General features: G+C 51.3%; 1 protein-coding gene and 1 long non-coding RNA gene across 4 annotated transcripts in view; one reads left to right on the forward strand and one right to left on the reverse strand.

Annotated features, from left to right (window-relative positions):
* Nucleotides 1–10469, reverse strand: part of PHRF1 (PHD and ring finger domains 1) — a 33106-nt gene extending 22637 nt beyond the window's left edge. For 2 of the 3 annotated variants that reach the window (XM_074842591.1, XM_074842589.1), the window contains exons 1-5: nucleotides 10360–10469; nucleotides 4234–4342; nucleotides 3790–3912; nucleotides 2018–2250; nucleotides 970–1053 (exon numbers count right to left, since the gene is read on the reverse strand). In XM_074842591.1, coding sequence (XP_074698692.1) covers nucleotides 970–1053; nucleotides 2018–2250; nucleotides 3790–3912; nucleotides 4234–4318 — 525 coding nt within the window. In that variant the 5' untranslated portion in view covers nucleotides 4319–4342; nucleotides 10360–10469. The remainder of the gene's footprint in view (nucleotides 1–969; nucleotides 1054–2017; nucleotides 2251–3789; nucleotides 3913–4233; nucleotides 4343–10359) is intronic. The other variant, XM_074842590.1, reaches the window with a different exon arrangement.
* A 3597-nt stretch (nucleotides 10470–14066) lies between these two features.
* LOC141930942 (uncharacterized) lies at nucleotides 14067–16341 on the forward strand. Its single transcript, XR_012625449.1, has 2 exons — nucleotides 14067–14101; nucleotides 14306–16341. It is a non-coding gene; the product is annotated as an uncharacterized LOC141930942 (long non-coding RNA).
* The last annotated feature ends 3627 nt before the right edge of the window (nucleotides 16342–19968 follow it).

Below are 19968 nucleotides of genomic sequence, written 5' to 3' on the forward strand. Positions count from 1 at the left end.
CATTTATATGCAGAACATGGCACCTTCCAAAATCCATTATCACATTAACAGTACCTGCAGCCAAATCTAAAAGTGAATGAACCAAAATGGCTGTTACATACCATAACCTTCATTTAGTTCATTCAACACATCTAGGACACGATCAAATGCTTGAAAACATCTACTGAACTTGTCTACTGTCAGATACCAACGACTATAGAAAACCGTGTATTAAGAACAGGCGAAACCAAAATTCCTGAACCAAATCAGAAGTAGACAAACAAAAAACCCCAAAAAACAAGACAAGAGAAGAGAGCAAGCTTTCCCCCCCTTAAACATATGTTTTAAATGTTAATTCGCACTTCTGTTAAAATGTAAACTCTTAATAATAAACCATCAGTTTATGAAAACAGAGAAAACTCCTAAATGTCCCCTGAAAATCAACGTGTTTCTGATATTAATAAAGAGCAACGACAGCTCTTCAATATTCTTTTGCGAGAGACTAACAGCACATTCAACTTGTGCCTTCAAGAGCTCTACTATTGCCTTGTGTCTCTCCCCCCTCACAAACCCAACTGCTGCACAGTATAGCTGGTGGAAAGACATAAGGGAAGGACCATGTATAACCTAGATTATTCCTACTCATACTATAACGGCACTTGCAGTATGTGGGGCATTTTCCCTACGTGGCCAGGCTTATCAGTACAGAACAGCTTAGAGTCAAACGTCCATTATGCAAAAGAGGGAGTTATGAAAACCACCCTTTTTGCCATCAGAAATGATGCCACGCTTCCATCCACACACAGCACTGCAGGAAACATGGTTAAGGAGGAAGAAAAATGGTAACAATTCCTTAAAAGGCAATATCAAAATAGAAAAGAAATAATTCATCCAGATACCAAATATCAGATAAACGTGCTGGAAGTGTAAACCTTTGAATAGCTATTTTGTGGCAATTGGCCTTGTTGTTTGCTGCAGCAGAAAGCTTACCTTTTTTAAGATTTTACCACCAAAACGTGCCCGAATGCTAATGTAGTTAAAGAGGATTCGATCCACTGGACAGGAGTTTGCATTCTAGGGAAAAAAAAAATCCTGCATACAGTCAATACGCACATCTCTTGATTTAATTTTTAAAAGAAAATCTTCAATTATTAATGTATTAAGCATTACTGTAGTAAGCATTTTAACAGCTATTACTCCTGGCATTTTAATTACTTGAATCTGACTTACCTGGTTTACAAACAACTTATTGTACCAGAAAATACACATTTTTAGAAAAGCATTTATTATGCTGAAGTCATTTTACTATTATTCAATTGTCAAAGCAACATCAAAGTTCTTCCAAACACTGCCTTGAAATAGTGCTCATGTTTTAAGGCCATTTTCTTTCGTTTGGATGAATGAGCAACTGAAAATGGCTTACAAATATATTCAGTAAGAGTGCTTTATTTATTTATTTATTTAATTTAATTACCACCGGTACTGCTGCACGCACAGTAAGTTTTGACGTAATTCTCACCCTCGATTATGATTACGGAAACTAAGTTAGGTGGCAAGGAACTCTTGACTGAAAACTGAACTCAGAGCAAACTGCTGATTTAGTCAGTATTATTCTGTATCTTTTCTACGTTTAAATGTTCGCTGTTGCAACAGATCCCCATCCAACGGTCACAACACAGAATTCCACACGAGTTGAAGACAGATATACAGAGAAATACACACACACACAGAAAAACAGTATTACTGGTGCCTTGACTTGAAAAAAGGAATTTTAGATGCCTAGAAACACACTTGCTTATGACATTACAGCTTTCAGAGAACAGAACAGATCAGGATGGATACAAGAAAAACAGATCCACACTTCACAAACATGAATCCTGCCAAACAGAGAAGTAACCCAAGTCTGTGTAAAAAAGCTTAAGAAAGCAAATATAAATATTACAGTGTTTTGTTCTCATTACAGCAGAGCAGCGTGATTGGAGGGGAGAGAGCAGAGCACACCAGAAGGCTACAGGACATCAGGGACAGAAGAGCTCACCTTAGACCACTCCACAATGCAGTCCAAGCAGAAGTAGTGGGAACAGTTCTCAGGAGTCCCAACAGCCTGATCCCTAAACGTGTTGAGGCAAATGGGGCAGTTTTCGCCATCCTCATCAGAGGAAATGCTCACTCCGTTTATGCGTGGTTCTAATTTCAGAGAATCAGTCATTCCCCCCCCAGTGGCCTCAGTTTCCTCCTCCTCTTCCTCTTCTTCATCGTCATCTTCGCAATCTTAAAAAGCAAGAGATGAAAAACAACTCGTGTGCGTGCAGGGCTTCAGCAGCTAGGGCAGAGGGGGTGGGCAGGATGCGGTACCAGTTCACAGAAAATTCCAAGTAAGCTTATTTCACGGGGCTGCAAGGGCGAAGCACGGCCTCCCCAGTTTGAGGCAATAATTTTTGCCGTTTTCTTTTTTCCTAAATCCCTTCACTAAAACACAGTGGATTACTCTGGCGAAAAATAAAGCCTGGTAACGTGACTAGTCTTGCAAGAGATTAAAAGGACAGACAGCAGAAAAACAACAGATTATTGAAACAACAAGAGAGTAGGATATGTCAGGCTACCACTGAACACTGAAGTTAAAAAACAGAGTTATAATAAAGTTATCATGTATCCAACTTTTTTTTTTTTTTTAAATAGACACTCCAGAGGACAAGCAGCAGCAATACGCTCGCCTGCAGAAGAACAGATTTAAAGATTTCACCAGTAAAATCATGATTTGGAGAGTGAAGGGATCTGGGTGCCTAGCTGGGGACTGCTTAAAGAAGCTTCGTTTTGAGAAAAATTAATTTTAAGCACTCATCACACATTGTTGAATGGTGGGTTTGTTTTTAGTACAAAATACAGAAACGTGTGTTAGTCTCTCCCTAAAACCTGTGAATTAAGTTGACATTTTCAAGCAGCAAGAAGTTACCTAAAAACCACTCACTTATTTTGGGTTTTGGATTGGGGTTTTTTGTGGGGGAGGGAGTGGGTGGGGATGGCTGTTGGTTTGGTTTTTTTTTTTTTTTAATAATGAAAATGGGGTCTTTGGTCTTTTCTATCGAATTCTTCTGTCTAGACATAGCAGAGAATACTGTAAACGATGGATTAATAAAGCTTTTTGGCGCCTGGTGACAACTTTTTAGTCTGTGTGCAAATCAGTCTAACTAGTAACTTGGAAAACTCTGCTCTTGCCTTCCTAACAAGCTTCAAGATGGGATAAAAACTTCTATTTTTTGTCTATCCAAATAATAATTTGAGTGCAGCAGTTTCAGAAGCACATACATCTACAGAGTATGCTTTCAGTAAAATTAACAAAGCCAAGTAGCATCCACACTCCTCCTTCAAAGAAAAATTAGTCTTCTTCCCTTCTCCCTAGGCTTAACAGCAACAGCAATTTGTTTCCAGAACTCCCCATCACAACATTCACTTTAGAGCTCCATGCCAAAGCAAACAAACAAACATGCTTTTCATAAGGGAAAAAAATAGCACGAGCCATTGCTGCAATTTTGACTTTTTTTCTACTCATGCTGGGGCAGAGTTCACTCCTACTGGCTATAACTACACCACTTTGGCTAGCAGGTAATCTTCAAACATATATATGCTTTAAAAACTTCAAAACTGAGGAATATTCCTTGTTTATTTATTACTGTAGGATTTGGGCATGGGCCTGAGACAGCAGCATCTGTGGATTTACACTTCATGGTTAATTTCTGGAGGAGAAGCTTTCATCCCACTCTTCCTCCAATTATTAAAAAAATGCCTGTTAACACACGTTAACAGACCTACCTTCTAGTTCTTCATCTTCACTTTCTTCCTTGTCCTCCTCACCTCCCTCTTCCTCAGTGTCATTTTCTTCCTCATCACTTCCGGTATCATCTTCTGAGTCACAGCTATTTCCACCATTGCTTTCTTAAAAAGAGAAGAAGCAAGGAAATACCTATGTGATGCAGACAGTCGGGCAGAACAGTGAAGGACACACCAGAACTCCTGCTCAGGACATTATATACGTAGTGAAAAACCCAGATTTCCTCAGTGCTGTCAAAGCTGCCCGTTCTGAGAAACTCAAGGGAAGCATGCCAGCAGTTTGAGGTACAGAAGTTAAGCAGCAAACCAAAAAAGTTCTCAGGTGAAAAGAGTCACAAACATATCTTTACTTCTCTTTGGAGGTTAAACCAACAGGTTCTCCAACCTAGAACTAGAAACGTGCCCATGCAGAGAGGCTGCATTTACCTGTTTCACTGAGGAGCGTGAGACTCCGTCTCTTGCCTAGCGCAGCGTTCTTGTTTAGCAGTTCATCCTGGCTGTCATCATCCATGGCAGGACATTGGGAATCCGCTCCCTGCAAGAAGGCAAGCTTCAGTGAGGCAGTGCACCCCCTCCGCGAGCAGAGGGGGCGTCAGCCCGGCAAAGAGCGTCCACCGCATCTGCGGGGCCGTGGACGGTACAAGGGACCTTGCTCTACAGCAAAGGCTCCTCACATCACGGACTAGTTTTCCCAGTTTCACATCAGAGGTGGCTACAGGTAAGCAGTTACCCTTAATGTGAAGTTTCACATCCCTGCTAAGCTAGATGAAACCAGCTGCTTGTGAAACTCGGTTTAGGTGAAAGATTCAGCTTTATCTCGGGCTCCTGCATGACAGAAAAAGGCATAAGCAGAACTCCCCACTGAAAATGGGAATAGAAAACCCACAAACACCAACACCATCTCGTGGACTAGCAATAAAACACAAAACTGAAAGGGACCAGAGGCCCTCTGAACAAGGCCTAACAGGATGACAATACGTGCTTCACATCAAAATAGCCTATCTTGCCCAACTGAAAAGAAACAAGAAGAAAGGTTATGTATTTCAGGTCTTCTTTACAAAAGGCCTTTTCACAGCTCCGTCATGAAATAGAGAAGTCTCAGACCTCACAACCATTATTCCACAGAAAGAAGGAGGCTTGATTTGGTGCATATTAATGCAATCACATTAATTGCTGTGCATTAGCGCAGACTGGTAATAAAACTGCCAGATACTGAGAGATGTCTCATGATCCAAATTCATAATGACAATCAAACCAGAGCTTTTAATATATAATGCTACAAACCATTAAGACAGACAGATCTCTGCAAGCGTCTATAAGCCAGTCATGGAGAAATATAATTAATTGACACTTATAAAGCTAGATATCATATCTCAATATGAAAAAAAAATTGGATTCTTCTACAAGTGTGGCAAAGAAGTTTCAATGGGGTGCTCTTCTCCCACTCTCCCTGCTCTGCATTACATGTCTTGCATATTAAGAAAATTTTTGGAACAAAACATTAGGTTTTATTCAAGCGCTCCTGATGTGTATCTTTACTTGCACACTCCCTTTTTGAGCCACGTAGCACAGCTCTGCACTTAAAGAGTCTTAAAAATGTAGGCTTTGCTAAACCAGACTAAACTGCAAATGGAGTCTTCAGCACTCAGGGGGAAGAAAAAAAAAAAAAACCACCCTAAAAAGAAAAAATATCAAGCTTCAACACAACCAAGTTCTTGGTAAAGACTTCTAACTTCAGTAAGAATCTTGCCTGAATAGAAGTCTAAACTTTTAGCTAAATTCGTGGCTGTTAACAGGGGTGTGTTTAAAAACAATTTACGTTGGCTGAAAACACGCAGACTCATCAAAAGCCAGTCAGTCTATGATGTAACTGAAAAAAAAAAAAAAAGGAAGAAACACTAGGAATTTTTCAAGTTTCAGCAGTGCGTATGTATGAATTATTCAAACTGAAACTCAATTATATAATACCCTCCCAAAATCTCAGTTAGCTACAGCAGCACAAAATGCATGGCGCTGTTTCAAAGGGCAGCGACTGGCAGCACCAGCCCCACAGCAGGGCAGCAGCGGGCTCATTTGTTCCATAGGTAGCAGGGATTTACACAGCACGTTTAGATTTTATGCAAAACTTGTGTCTGCGTCACTCTTCCATCAGCGGGTTGTGGGGACGGAGCGGGTCCCCGCTGACCCGTCACGGCCACATCCAGCCACGGCACTGCCGAGCCTCTGAGGGTGACGGAGGCCAACCAAAGCCACTGCTGGGGTAAAACCAGGGATAAGCCTCCACTTTGCTACCACAGGGACCTTCGTGCCCCTGCTCCGTAGCTCTCCCTACAGCAAAGCCACGAGCACAGGGAGGAAAGGATCTTTTTATTTTTAAAAGCGATTCCCACAAACCACAGTTCTGACCAACATATACTTAACTACATTTCCGAACAGCGTGCGTTTCTTCACTGCTCTGGAATAAAACAACCACCCATGTTATTTTCACCCTGCTGCCCCACGGAAAGATATCCTTTAAGCACAGAGGCAAACAAATCAGCACTTGTGACTTGACAATCTAAACTGACATATTTATGCAGCAAACGCAAGCTTGTACTTTGCTCGGAGGCAAAACTCGGAGTTAAGGAAAATCTGGTATCACAGCAAACAATCGAGTCTTCAAATCCTGTCAGTAAAAAAAGTCTGTTTTGTGGATAGTTGGGAATAGACAAGGAGAAACCGAGCGAGATGAAGTGAATTTGAGATTTTAAGCACATCACAAGTCTTACTTTACAAACAATCTTTTCCAAACTGGGCAGCTGCTCTGAAGAAAAAAACCAAGGAAACCAAAATTGACTATACACCTAATATGAGAGCTTGTTCTCTTATTTTTTAAGAGCAATATGCACCATTTCCAAGGTTTTTTTTCTTATGGGAGACACTTCAAACAAATTATCACTGTGAAACACAAACACATTCACCACACGCTTCAGAGAGCTCACCCACCTGTACAAAAGCCCAGCTTTCATTCCAGCACTTACCACATCAGAATTTTTCTAATCCCCACCCCACCCCACCCCCCCCAAGCTGGAACTGGCAGATGCAAAATAGATACGAAACATTTTTATTATTATGATGTAAACCGAGAAGTTTGGTTAAGAAGGAGGTTGTAGTGACTCCTCTAAGGCAAACCTTAACTATGCACTTCTGTAACAAAAAAGCCCGGACTGCTAGAAGGCACCCAGTTATCCCTGAAGGCTATTTGAGGCAACTACAGCTGCTTTCAGTTTTAGGGGTGCCAAGGACCTGCTCTCACCACTGTACCCAACCCCTCGCTGCTTAGAAAACCCTGCGGTGTGCAGTACTCTGCATGCAGCCCTTCAGCAGCCGAGGGTCTCTCGTCTGCTGATCCTCTCCTTTGCACCCCACTTTGAAGGAAGGTTCTATTCAGTCCATGTCCTCAGCAGGCAGCTCGCAAACACAGATGTGGGGTAACCTCTGTCTTCGGACTCAACACCACTAACGCAAGGTGTCACTGCTTACAGCAAAACCCATTTCAACCCCTTGGGCAGGTGCATCACTCACACGTTTGCAGTCTGTGCACAGCACATCCTGAATTACAGGTTGCACACTGAAGGCAGGTGTCTGCCTTTAGCAGACTCTTTAGGCCTCCTCCTTAACATCCCCCCGTTTTCAAGTTCTCATTCAGAAGAACCTCACAAGATTTTAATAAAACATTAAACTGCAAAAACGATGAGCGCGTGGCAGCTGTTTGATCCCGTTACGTGCCCCAGCGCTTCTCCCCAGCCCCGGGTTCCCTTCACAAAGGCACCACCTCACCAGGGCCAAGCCGGGCGTGCGCCGAGTGCTGTGTGCCTACTGCAGCACGGGCTCTGCTGCAGCACGATCGGAAGCCAGGGCTTTGTTATTAAGACAGATTACACTTTTACATGGAGCTGCCTTAAGTCATTTTAATTGTACAATCAAATAGCAATTACAAATACTTTCTTTGAGCCGTATTAGTAACAGGGTTTTCTGTTGGCTTTAAGAACTGAGAAGATTGTTTCCTCCAGAACAAGTATTTATCAAACAAGCACTTCAGTAAACATACCGTTTTTGGAAGCAAGATCTTTATGCATTGCCACAAACCACTGTTTTAATGCGCTCTGAGTATATTCCAGCTAGAAGGCAAGTGCATGTTTCTAACCATCAGAGCAGCCACGGTCTGCAAAACACACTCAAACTCCATCTCACTCTGACACGAAGCCGATGGAGCCGCCTACGACAGCAAGTGACTCTTCCAGCCATATGCACCTTCCTCTCCAGCACCAACTTCTTACAGTAGTTTCTAATTCTTAGAAGAGCTACTAGAGAAGGCATTTATTTTAACCTGCTTGGGTAACATTCAAGATTCTACGCAGGCAAAGAAAACAAGTCAGCTGGATTTTCTCACAGGGTGGTTTTGAATGCTGATCTAATTTCATGGGCAATTATTGAGCAGTCATGTTCCAGAGAGCACTTATAACTAAATTTAAGTCTACTAAATATTCAAACCCATGAGCTTTCAGTTCTCGCTGGCACATCTGCTTTATTTGTTGGTTTGCTGAGGATTTTTTTGAGGTTTTTTGGGGTTTGTTTTGTTTTTTCCCCAAATTGCCCAAACAATTCAATTTCCTCTGGAAAACCATCATGACACATCAGAGCACATCTGGCTTTGTTTCCAATTTCATATGCTACACTGAAAGAAAAAAAAAAAGTTGTAAAAATCACGGTTGTACCCGGTTGGAAAACATCTGGATACGGTGTGAGTAGTATCTGCCACCGCCACATTCCAAAGGCAAAAGTAAGAATTAGGCAGGGAAAACATTCAGACTAACGAGAGACTCCTACAGCCTAGAGCCGCACAGTGCCAACCCAGCATGCAGAGGGAGCTTTAAAAAAAGCCCTCTAAATCTAAATTTAGATGCAACTTTCCTCTGTTTAAGTTACAAGAAGATTAACTCTTAAATAGCACAACAATTTACATAATGGAAGCGCCTAAGAACCTAATAAAGACACGAAAAATTAATCCCAAGGTAGGTAAGGAAGCACTTATCTTTCCCCTACCCTGGCCCTGCCCTAAATTTAGCCATGCTAAATTCCACGACCAAAACTGTCCACCAAAGCTTCCCCAGGAGCTGACACTGCACTCTCCGGGGAGTTTGTAATGCAAACAAAGCGACGCACGGGCTTTGCGAAGACAACTTTTTTTGAAGTGTGGCATCTTACCCAGAGGAGTCGCTGGGTGTTTGTACCTCTGTATTCAGAGCAGCAGCCGAGCTCTATGCAATTCCCACCTGCAATTCCCTGAAGCCCCTGGCTGTGTTTCCAGCTGTGAACCACTGTGCTGCACATCCTCCTCTTTCTTAACAGGTTCTTTTCTCAGGAGTCGCCGCTCTTACCGGCGAGTTCCCTTCCAGCATCAGTCCCCATCTTTAACTACAGCTTTCCCTGCTGTTTATGGGCGCAGCTGGGATTAAAAGAAAAAAACCCCATACACCACCACCCCCCCAAAAAAACCAGAAGCTCCTGCACTTTTATGATTTTTTTTTTTTATTTTGTGCATAACCATAACAAAGGGTACCAAGACCTACTGACCTTCAAGAAAGGAAGGAACACAGCGAACACCTCTGTAACACACCAGCAATACATCCATGCGACAACCGGCTGGAAAAGCAGCCACTAACGCTACAAAAAGCACACCCACCCCACTGTTACTGAACACGGGGTACCCCACAAAGGGCGCCAATGACACAGCTGAGAAACCTGCCCCGCAGCACGGCTGCCTCAAGCCAAAGTTTTTAAGCCTAAAGACGCTTTTGCAATAAGCTAATGTGCGCTTAAAAAAAAAAAAAAAACACAACTGCTTCCACAAAAACCTCATCTCTGCGTGTTAGTCGAGAGGCCCACTGGCTTCACTGTAGGAGGCTGAAGTAGCTTACAACTTCTTCAAACGCGCTCACGCGTGCACCACAAACAAGGGGAAGAGGGGGCGGGGACGCCGCCAGAAATATTTCGGTTTATTTAGTACCTCTTCTTCGCAGCAGCGAAGGAAACTGCTCCAGGCTCCGGATCGCGCCCCAGCACGGGGCAGCCGCCGCCGCGGGGGTGCTCCCCGCACAAAGAGACGCCGTCGCCGCCTGCTCGGCCACCTTATACCCCGCGGGGGCAATGCCACGGAAAACCCGGCTCCGGGCAGCCCGGGAAACCCCCCCGGGAGGAGGCCGGGCCGGGGGCAGCCCGCCCGCAGCGGCGCCGCTCAGCCGCATCTTCCGACAGCCGCCAGGCAGCTGCCGCCAGCGACTACTCAGAGAATAAATCAATCAACAAGTACGCTTAGAAGAAGAAAATTAAAGAAATATCAACAAACCCGAGCGCGGCGCGGCAGTTTCCCTCCGGAGCTGGCAGCCCGCCGCGGCAGGGGACGGCCGCTCCGTGCAACCCTCGGCCCGCCGCCGCCCCCGCGGCCCAGCCGCCGCCCCGGCAGCCCCCGGTAGCCGCCCCGGTAGCCGCCCCCCATCCCCTGGCACTCACGCGAGGAGAAGGCCCCGGCACTCACATCCCCGGGCCCGGCCGGCGGAGCGGGCTGCAGCGCCGGAAGCCCCCTCGCCCCGGAAGCGCTGCGGGAGCACTTCCGGGTCACGGCGGCGCCGGCGGGAGCGGCCGCGGGACCGAACCACTGCGCGGCGTGGGGGTGGGGGGGGAGAGGCGGCGGGGTGAACCATTCGGGGGAGGGGGAGCGCCGCAGGACCGAACCACTGGAGGAGGGGCCCGCCGGGCTGTACCACCGCGGGGCCGCGGGGGGGCGGGGCCGCACCGCCCCCAGGGGAGGCGCCGCAACCGGGGGGGGGGGGTTTGGGGCGCCCCCGCGTCCCGCCGCGGGGCCTCGCTGTCCCCGTCCCTTGGGGGGAGCGCAGACGCCACCGAGCCGTGCGGGTGCCGAGGCCTGCGGGGGGGCTGAGCCCGCCCGGCTGCCCCCGTGTGCGGGAGCGCTGTCACGGCCCGCGGGCGAGGGCCGCGCTGCCCCTCCCCGGGGGGGTGCGGGCTCACGGAGCCCCCCTCATCCCCCCGTAATACCCATCTGCACATCGAGCCTCTTCTCTTCCCTCAGCCCGGCTGATCCCAACCCAAACGGGCCCGTTCCCGAGGGCCATCGCCCGCACGGAAGGGCCGAAGGGCTGTTTTCGGCCCAGGCCCGCGCTGGCTGCCGGGACGGGGAGCACGGCCCTGGCCCCGCTGGCGGACGGACGTGACCCAGCGCGTCCTCGCAGACACTCGGGGCATTGTCAGAAATCGGCCGGGGGCCGGAGAGGGGGAGAAAACAAGGTCTTTTTCCTGGAAACGCAGAGCGGAGCAAAACCTGCGCCAGCCCTGCCGCTGCCGGCCCGCGCGGGGCCTTGGGAGAGGGGCGAAGCGCGGCGGGCGGGGGGGAAACCCCAGGGAAGCCCCGTCCAGGAGACACAAAGCGCCTCGTGTTTGGAAAGACAAGATCTGCCCTGTTAAGGGCAACTTTTTAATTGCATATTAATTGATGGGGTGTTTGCCAGCCCGCCAGGGTAGGATGGCGGCACGTTCCCTCTTCTGGCGTCCTCCCTGAGCCTGCGGGCGCCGTCCCCGCAGCACGATGGCCCCGGCGCTGGCCCGGGAGGGCTGAGGGCCACCACTCCCGCCATGGTGGCCACGGCCCCCTCTCACCGCACACATGGTGGCTCTGGCAGCGCTGCTCTGCCACGGGGACCGACACCCGTCTGGGAACAAAGGGAAGAGCTGCAGGGCTGCTCTCCCCTGGACAGCACCGGCCCTGTCAGCAGGAAATTTCATCCCGGAGATTAAGGGCTGAGCCGTGAGCTCGCTCGGAGCCGGAGCGGGGGCTGAGGGCAAACAGCACCCACCAGGGCTGTTGCAGAGCCCCAAGGCCCCGAGCCTGGCCGGGCGATGGCGGACCCTCCTCTGAGCCCACGGGGGGTCTCGCCCGTCATTTAGAGACACAGAAAGTGGCACTTCTGGAGCGAGCAGCCGTTGCACCCTTTGCCCGGGCTGCTGGCAGCCTTTTTCCCCCCGCAGCCTGCCCGCCGCCCAGCTGGCACCCCTCCAGCCCCGCTCCACGCCGGCCGCTTTCCTACGGCGCCCAGGGAGGTCTGAGCAACGGGCAGGGCTTGGCTGTGCAGGCAGCCAGCTGTGCAAGCACCGCTTCGACACACATGCCTTCCCTGTGCGCTTACAGTCAGGGGAAGGAGGATTTTTTTAAAAAAAAAAAAATTAATTTATTTTAAATAAAGATGAAATGTAAGGCACCGCCTGGAAGAAGAGACGAGGGGCTTGGCGGAGCACAGCAGCCGATGCTGTGGAGCAGCCCGGTAGGAGCAGCAGGGCTGGCAGGGAGGTGTCAAGGCAGTTCCCAGCCACGTTACTCCACACAAAATACCTATTTTTAAACAAAATGAGTATTTTTCATGGCCGTGCCTCGCTTTTTGTGTTGGCTCACCCCAGAGGGCACAGGGGCCGGCGTGCACCGCGGCCGATTTTGCTCCAATCTGGGCGCGAGCCCCGTGCTGGGGAAGACGTAAAATACGTGACTTTTTCCCTACAGCTGCTGGGTGAAAACAACAAAAAAAAACCCCACACAGCACACACACAAACCGACCACAGAGGCTGTCATTGTGCGGGCTGTCACGCAGAAGAGGGGCTGTCCCCATCCCCCCTCCCCACTGGCAAGGGGAGCAGAACCACGGATGACTGACTGGTAAGCGCTCCAGCAAAACACGTCGGGAAATCCTTTTGGTTGGGAATCGCCACCAGCTATCGGGGAGCCCGCGCTGGGTTTTGCTTCCAAATCTTGCCCCGCACCTTGCAGGAAGAGCACCAGATTGCGAAACGCCTGTCGGAGCCGTGACAGCTGATGGATGCCAAGGTTTTCCCAAGGGATGCAGAGCTCGTGTCTTCTGCTAGACAGCGTGTGCTATCAGTTCAACAGGGATGCGGTGTCTGGCCGCTCTTTGGTCACTCTCTTTTGGCCACATTCGCATCCAAAGTGTTTTTTTCCTGATGAAATGGGGGTCCCACCAAACGTGCCCACTCTCCCCGAGCCGCTCTGGTTTCTGGTCTGTTTGAGGAAGGCGGGTGGCTTCAGGCAGAGGGGCACCAGCCTGCCGGCTCGATGCTGGACTCTCCGTGGGTCTCCAAACAAGGTCCTTCACCTCCACGGGACAGAGCTACGTCCGTCCGTAACGCCCTGTGTTTGGTGCTTAGCAAATCCTCGTTGAGTCACCCTAAAATTTTCAGCGTTTCGACCGTTTGGCTGCCGGTTTGTGGGTGGACGGGCCAGAGCGAGCTCTCCCGGTACTGCGAGTGTCCAGAAGGCCTTCGGCTGCCTCCCCTTTTTTGGGGAAGTTACTGTAAGAAGGCTCTGGGCGCGCCTGGGCCCTCACACCTCGAGGCTGAGGGACCCCCCCCCCCCCCGTAGCACCCTTGGGACCCTCCCCAGCTGCCGGCACTGCTGCGGGTTTCCCACGCGGCGGGGAACGGCGGAAAAAAATATTTAATTAATGTAACAATGTAAAATTTCATACAAGAGTGTGAAAGGCGGCGGCGGGGGGGGGGGGGGGGGGGCCACTCCGCCGGTCCCGCCCGCGGCCAACGGCCCCCCCCCCCCCCCCCCTTTCCTCGCGCACCGCCTACGTGCGCCCCGACACTGCCCTGATGGCACGGCCCCGGCGGACCGTACCATGGGCCGGGCTGCGGCGGGGAGGGGAGGGGACGGAGAGGGGGGGGGGGGGGGGGGAGAGAAGAAGGGGGGGCAGCGGGGCGGCGGGGGGGGGGGAGGGGGGTCCCCGCGGGCGGCGGCGGGGGAGGGGGGCGCCGTCAGCGGCCGGCGGCGCGATGCGAGGCGGCGAGGGCGGGGAGGGGAGGGGGTCGGCGGGGCGGGCTGAGCGGGAGGCGGGCGGCGGTTCAACAGGTACAAATGGTTCCTCCCCGCAGCAGCAGCGACGTGCAGAAGCGAACGCGCCGCGCCCGCCGCTGTCACCGCCGGGGGGGGGGGGGACCGCGCCCCCCGCCCCGCCCCGCCCCGCCGCCGCCGGGCGGGGACCGAGCCGCTATTGGACGCGGCGGCGCGGGGGCGGAGCCGGCGGGCGGACGGGCCGCGTAGCGATTGGCGGGCGCGGCGGGGTGGGCGGGGCAAGGGGCCGCGGCGCGCGGCGTGGGCCGGGCCGGGGCAGAGCCAGAAGTTGGCGGCGGCGGCGGCGGCGGGGGGGAGCGCGGAGCGGCGGGAGCGCAGGTGAGCGGCGGCCGTGGCGGGAAGAGACCCCCTTTCCCCCCCACCCCCCCCCCTCTCCGGGGAACGGCCGAGCCCGGCGCGGCACGATGGAACCTGTCCCGGGGGTGGGTGCGCGGAGCTGCCGCCCTCCGTGCACGGCGCGACACCCCCCCCCCCCCCTCCTCTCCATCCTCCTCACGCTGCCCGGTGTCTCCTGTGCTGCAGGTGGGCCCCGCCGCCCCCCGTTACCCTCCAGGAGCAGGTGAGCCACTGACTAACGCACATTGTGCTCTCGGCGACTCCACTGTGCGTGTGACAGCGGCTAACCTGCTCCTCGGACATCGCTGTGCGGCCGCCTCGCCTCGCCTCGCCTCCACGGACCCGCGCCTCGACGCCGCGACGCCCGCGTCCCCTCCCCGCCACCGCGCCGAGGGGCTCCGGCCTAGCAAAGGAGTCCGACCCCCACCCAACGCCGCTGTCCTGCCTCTGGTGGCTTCCCAGCCTCGGCGGGCAGACCCCCAGCACACCCCGCAGCTTGGCTGCGCCGTGGAAGGACCGAACGCTTCTTGCGGCGGGGCTTGGAGAGGAGGGGAGCGGGCCGTGGCGGCTCGCGGGTGCCAAGAGTTGGTCGTAAAGTTGCTCCGGAGGGGTGGTGTGCCCCCCTCTCTCCTCCCCTGCTCTTCTCCAAAGTCAATAAGTGCTAGTGGACTCCGTACCAAGTTAAAGAGACGCTTCATCCCAGCCGGTGACGTCTTGATACCCGGTCAGTGACTAACTGAACTGCTATTGCCAAGGGTGTGTTAATAGAAGAAACCGTGCCTGGTATTGCCCCGGATGAGTCACCTTTAAAGAGAGACTCTAGTCTGTCAAAGAAAGAGCAGAAACGAGCCTCTCTTTCCTTTTTCATTGCTCTCTCGTTTCCCATCCCGCTCCTCAGCTTTGCTCACCGCTTTCCGCTTCTTGTGCCGGGGCTCTGTTGGCCCCCCAGCCCTGGCTGGGCGCTGGCAGAGCTGCTTTGCACAGTCGTGCTGTGATGTCACGCGGGGCACTCTGACTTCACGGCCCCGAGGAGCAGGAAGGCGACCCGGGCAGGGACTCCTCCAGCCGCCCAGGGTGGCCGTCACTGCAAATGGAGGAAGTGACGAAGCAGATTGCTTCTACAAAGTTCTCTCTTGCGATTTTTTGGGCCGGTGAAGAAGCTGGGTAGTTGGAAAGTGTCTTTTTTGAAGAGGAGCGCGGCTTTATCGACAGCTTAAGCTCATAATAACCAGCTAGGATTCACCGCAGCCTGCCAAGGTTCCCTGGAAGGGCTCAGGTATTCTCCCTCTTGCTTGGGCTGCTCGTGTGTAGCCCTGGACCGTTGTAAAGGCTTGATCTGAAAGAATCAGCAGTGCTCTGGTCAGTAAGTAGTTAATTGCACGGAAGGCAGAGCAATGGATAAAGTCTCTCACAGAGAAATTTTCCCTGTCCCCATGTCTCCTGCCCGCGCTCATTTGTCGTTTCTCCCTCTGGGTCCCGGAGGAGCATCTGCTCTTCCGCAAGAAAAACCAGCTCCCTCTGTGCCCCGTGCAGCCTGGGCGAGTCCAGGGTGCTCAAAACACGCTGGAAAGAGAGGAAAAATGCCTCAATTTGCCTTTTTTGATGGCCGAGGGGGGACAAGTTTGCAGCTTTCTTGGCCCCAGAAGACTTTCCTCCTCCCTAGCTGCACCTACAGCATCTTCCACTGCTGGGCCCGAGCAGGCAGGAGCGCGGTGGGGAGCGGGGAGAGGGGGATACCTGGTGCCAAATACACCTGTGTGTGACTGTGTCTGCGAGTTGAAACTGAAGCCCTGTAGTCCCCTGCCACCCCACGTCACAGGAGAGCGCACATGTAACAGACCTGTATCTGAAAATGAAGGTGCTCTGTTTCTCTTTGAGGAAATAGTGTCTGGGACCGTGCTGCCCCATGACTAACCCCTGGAGATGCCGCTGGCAGAAGCAGCTCCACGGGTCGCCTGGCAAGACTTGTCCCCTGAGCAGCACTGGGGTATGAACGCTTCCGACTTCCCGTTACCTACGGCACCATCCTGTTCAGCTCCAGTAAGCAAAGGCGAGGGCTTGAAGTGAAGTTTGTTTGGTTTGGGGGTTTTTTTGGTGTCTCCCTCCGGTAAGCCGTTGGGGGAGCATACAGCTCAATTCCTGTTTTTAACATTCTTGTGGCATGATTCAAAACTAACCTGCTGTGCTGTCACCTGAAGTCTTCAATAAATAGTGCAACACCAGTGTTTGGGTGCTTATTACTGTAATCCAGGGCGCCAGAGCAGCTGAAGAGGAAGGCTGTGCCTTCTCAGCGATGTGTCTGATGTGCATTGCGTGCCCCGTGCCTCCCATCTCTTATTTTGCCTCTGTAGCCAGTGAAGGTGGCTTGAAAAGGAGAGCGGAAGGATGCCACCAGGTTCTCCCTCAAGCAGAAACCCAGCATCGGTGCCTTCACCCCTGCCTTAGCCCAAGAGCCCCAGAGTGCTCCCAAGCGATGAGAAAACACACCAAGGCTGAGATGTCCCTTGATTTCATGTTTTTCAGTAGCTAATAAACAGATTTGTAAGGTGACACTTCGCCTGGTAACAAGAGTAGTTGGGTGCTAAAAGCTCTGGCTCAGAACTGATGCTGTAAGATTTTTGGGGAGAGGCAGGGGGGTGCTTACAGGAGGGGAAGATGCTGAATGTCAGGTCCGTTAAGCTGAAAGGGCTCTCTGTGCTCCTCAAAGGTTTTTTTTTCTCTTGTTTCAGTGCTTCACAGAAGGAAGTGAGCGGGCCTAATGCTTCCAGCACCTTGCTCAGAAGCGCCTGTCACGTTCTGTCTATAATGTGTGCCAGGGGCAGGTCCTACGTGGTGAGCCTCACCGAAGGAGCAAGCTGGCCTGTCAGGAATAGGAGGAGTACATAAATTGTTTAAGAGGAAGTCAGTTAGTTAAATGCAAGCAGGGACTTATATAATACATCCTAAAAAAAAAAAAAAAAAAGAGATTTCTGCTGGCAGGAGGTTCCGTTGGGAGAGAAACTTGCTCATCCATAAACAAGAAAATTTCCCAGCCTCCTCTAGTGCTTTATGATTTTTTTTTTCCAGGGCAAGGTAGATGCACTCAGCCTTTACCCTGAGACAGAGAAAGGAAAATCATCAGGGGGAGAGCAGACAACGCTTCCTGCACGGACACGCATGCCAGTTCGAATAGTTTCTCTTCTCCCTCTGCAGTGGACTGCCCTCGTAGGAGCTGTGCACCCAGGAGCAAGCAGCAGAGCATCTGTACACCACTTGGGGAGCAAAACCAACAGGCATTTTTCTCCTTTTCTCCTCCAGTCATTCACACCTTTCCTTATGTAACTGGTGCTGAAGCGTGTGCTTTGAAAGCTGCTTGCCAAATCCAGGGGCTGGGAGGCAGCGCAAATGCTTCTAGCACTCTAGTTGAAATTCAGGGGGGGGGAAAAAAAAAAAAAACAACCCAAACCCAAACACTGAGGAACTCGTACAAATCCACGACTGCGAATTGGGGCTGTTTCAAGTGTCTGCAGCTGCACCGCCCTCGAGAAACCGAACAGGCCTGGGGCAGCGCTGGCACCCTGACCACCATCTGCGGAGCATGCCTGGCCTAAACGAGCCGACACAGGCCAGGGTAGATGGGTGAAGAGCTGGGAGCCATTTTTCTTATGCAATAGTTTAAAAATAAATAAATAATCAGGTAGTGCAGAGACAAGAACCCCAGGGAGGCTGGAGGTGGCTGAGTTACGCTCCTGAATGGTGCCTTGTGCTGACAGAGCCTGCAGGTAGCTTGCAGATTTATTTTATTTCAAAAAAAAACCAAACAAAAAAAAGATGCTGGGACTGTTCGCCAGTGAAAAACAGGTATCCTTTGCTTCATGATTTTTGGGTGGTGCTAGAGCTGGTGGTGAGAGGCATCTGAGAAGCCCTGAAGGGAAGGAAGAAGCTGCCCCACAGCACCTGAGGGACGTGGGAGACGACTTCTTGCTCCCCCCGGCCCGGCAGCCTCCAGCCACCCGGTACGCTTGGATCCCTGCCTCGCCCCCCAGCCAGTTGTGCCCTCTCCAGTAGGCGCCATACGCTGGGCTTTTGGTTTGTTTTTTAAGGGAAAAACACAATAATTTATTTGCTTTGATTTAATCTCATAACAATGAGTAATTCCTTCCTACTGCTCTGTAGTGGCCTAGAAAAGGACAGCATCATCTCCACTGTAGCAAGAAGGCTTCTCCCAGGGCATAAAATTTTAATTAGGAACAATCACGCAGCCTTGAAATGGGAATTGTGAGCAGCAAAAAAGTCAAACCATCAATAAAATATTCAATGGCAGAAATGTATTATTGACACAGCCTTTAGAGCAGATAAAAGCAGAAAGGCGGGGGAGCCAGAGCGGGTATCGAGCCTCGCTCGGTTAAATAACGCGCGGGGACCTGCCTGGGCGCTGTGCCGCTGCCTGCCCCCCGTGCCGGGAGGAATATAGGTCACTCGCGGGTGGGGAGTTTCCTAAGGTAATAAATGAGTTTGATTAACACCTCTCCCCCCACCGCAGTGTGCGGCATGGCAGGGGGAGAGGCATTAATCAAAGTAATTTATCACCTCACAAAACACCGCTGCCTTTGCAGCAGCTGGGTGATGGCTTATAGGACACAAAATGAAAAAAAAAAAAAATCTGCAAAATGCCTCGAGCTGAAGAAACAGAGTTAGCCCTCAACCATGGTGCTTTCCCTAACCCCACACCTGATTCTCAGACCTCAGTGGGGGACAGGACAGAGTTACACTGTCCCCCAGCCCACGTAGCAGTTCCAAATCCTGCATCCCAGCCAGGGCGCATCAGCTGCAGGGCCAAAATCTGGTTTTTAAACCCTTATTTCCTCCCCCCTTCCAAAAAAGATTGGTGCTAGTTTGGCCTGTCAGATTATGGCTGAACAGAAATAACCCACAAAAATAATAAGCAAATAATATATAAGTAGAAGCGCAGGGCAAAAATTCCACGCAAAATCGAGATCCAAATTAACTTTCTGCCCTGTTTTTCCCAGCAGGAGGCGCCATAAGTGATAATCCTTTTCTCTTTATTCCCATTTATTTTGCAGAAGGCAAAGCTACAAATGTAGCCCCAGAACAGAAAGATCCATTTTTTAACCCGCAGAGGTCAGCTTTTCAGGGCACGCAGGGGACTTCACGTAACATCCCAAAATCCGGCCATGTCCAAGGCAAGCGCGTTTTCTGAACCTACTTTCTGCATGTTTTTTCCCCAGGCAGCAGTAAAATGCTCTTCACAGCCTCCATCACCCTCCGCTTCTCTTCTTAGCAAGGTGGAGTCTCATTTTAACAGCAGGAGAGTCCAAAAAACGAGTGCAAGAAACCCAGAAAGCAAGCAAGCAGGGGAGAATCTTCTTGATGTGGCTGCGTGGAGCAAACGTATTTTTAACTCGTTTTCCCCAAGATGCGTGATTTAAGGAGGGCAAAAAAAAGCCCAAACAAAACACCCACCCTGATTCAAAAAACAGACAACTCTGAAATTGCATCTCCCCGCTGCGGCAACTGTCGTAACTGGAGGCACAGCTGCCTCAGCGCCCTCCTGGCGAAGCAAACTTTAATTCTTCAGTATTGACCAACCTGCTGAGCTGCGGTGGCACCTCGAGAATCAGCTTTGAGCGGGGCATGTCCTGGGGGGCCAGAGCCCAGCAGAGCCTCAGGGGAGATGCTGATGGAGAGCAAGAGCCGATCTTCTCGCTTGCGGTTATCCAGGTGCAGACGGAGGGGCCTGAAAGGCGAAGGGGAGGTTTCCCCCTTACCTATCTGCAGCTGAGCACCATCCCCTTCACCTCCTGTCCTCCAATGCTCTGAGCTGCTGCTGTGCATTATTAAAACGCTGC

This window comes from Strix aluco, chromosome 16 (assembly GCF_031877795.1).
Source record: "Strix aluco isolate bStrAlu1 chromosome 16, bStrAlu1.hap1, whole genome shotgun sequence".
Classification (NCBI taxonomy): Eukaryota; Metazoa; Chordata; class Aves; order Strigiformes; family Strigidae; genus Strix; species Strix aluco.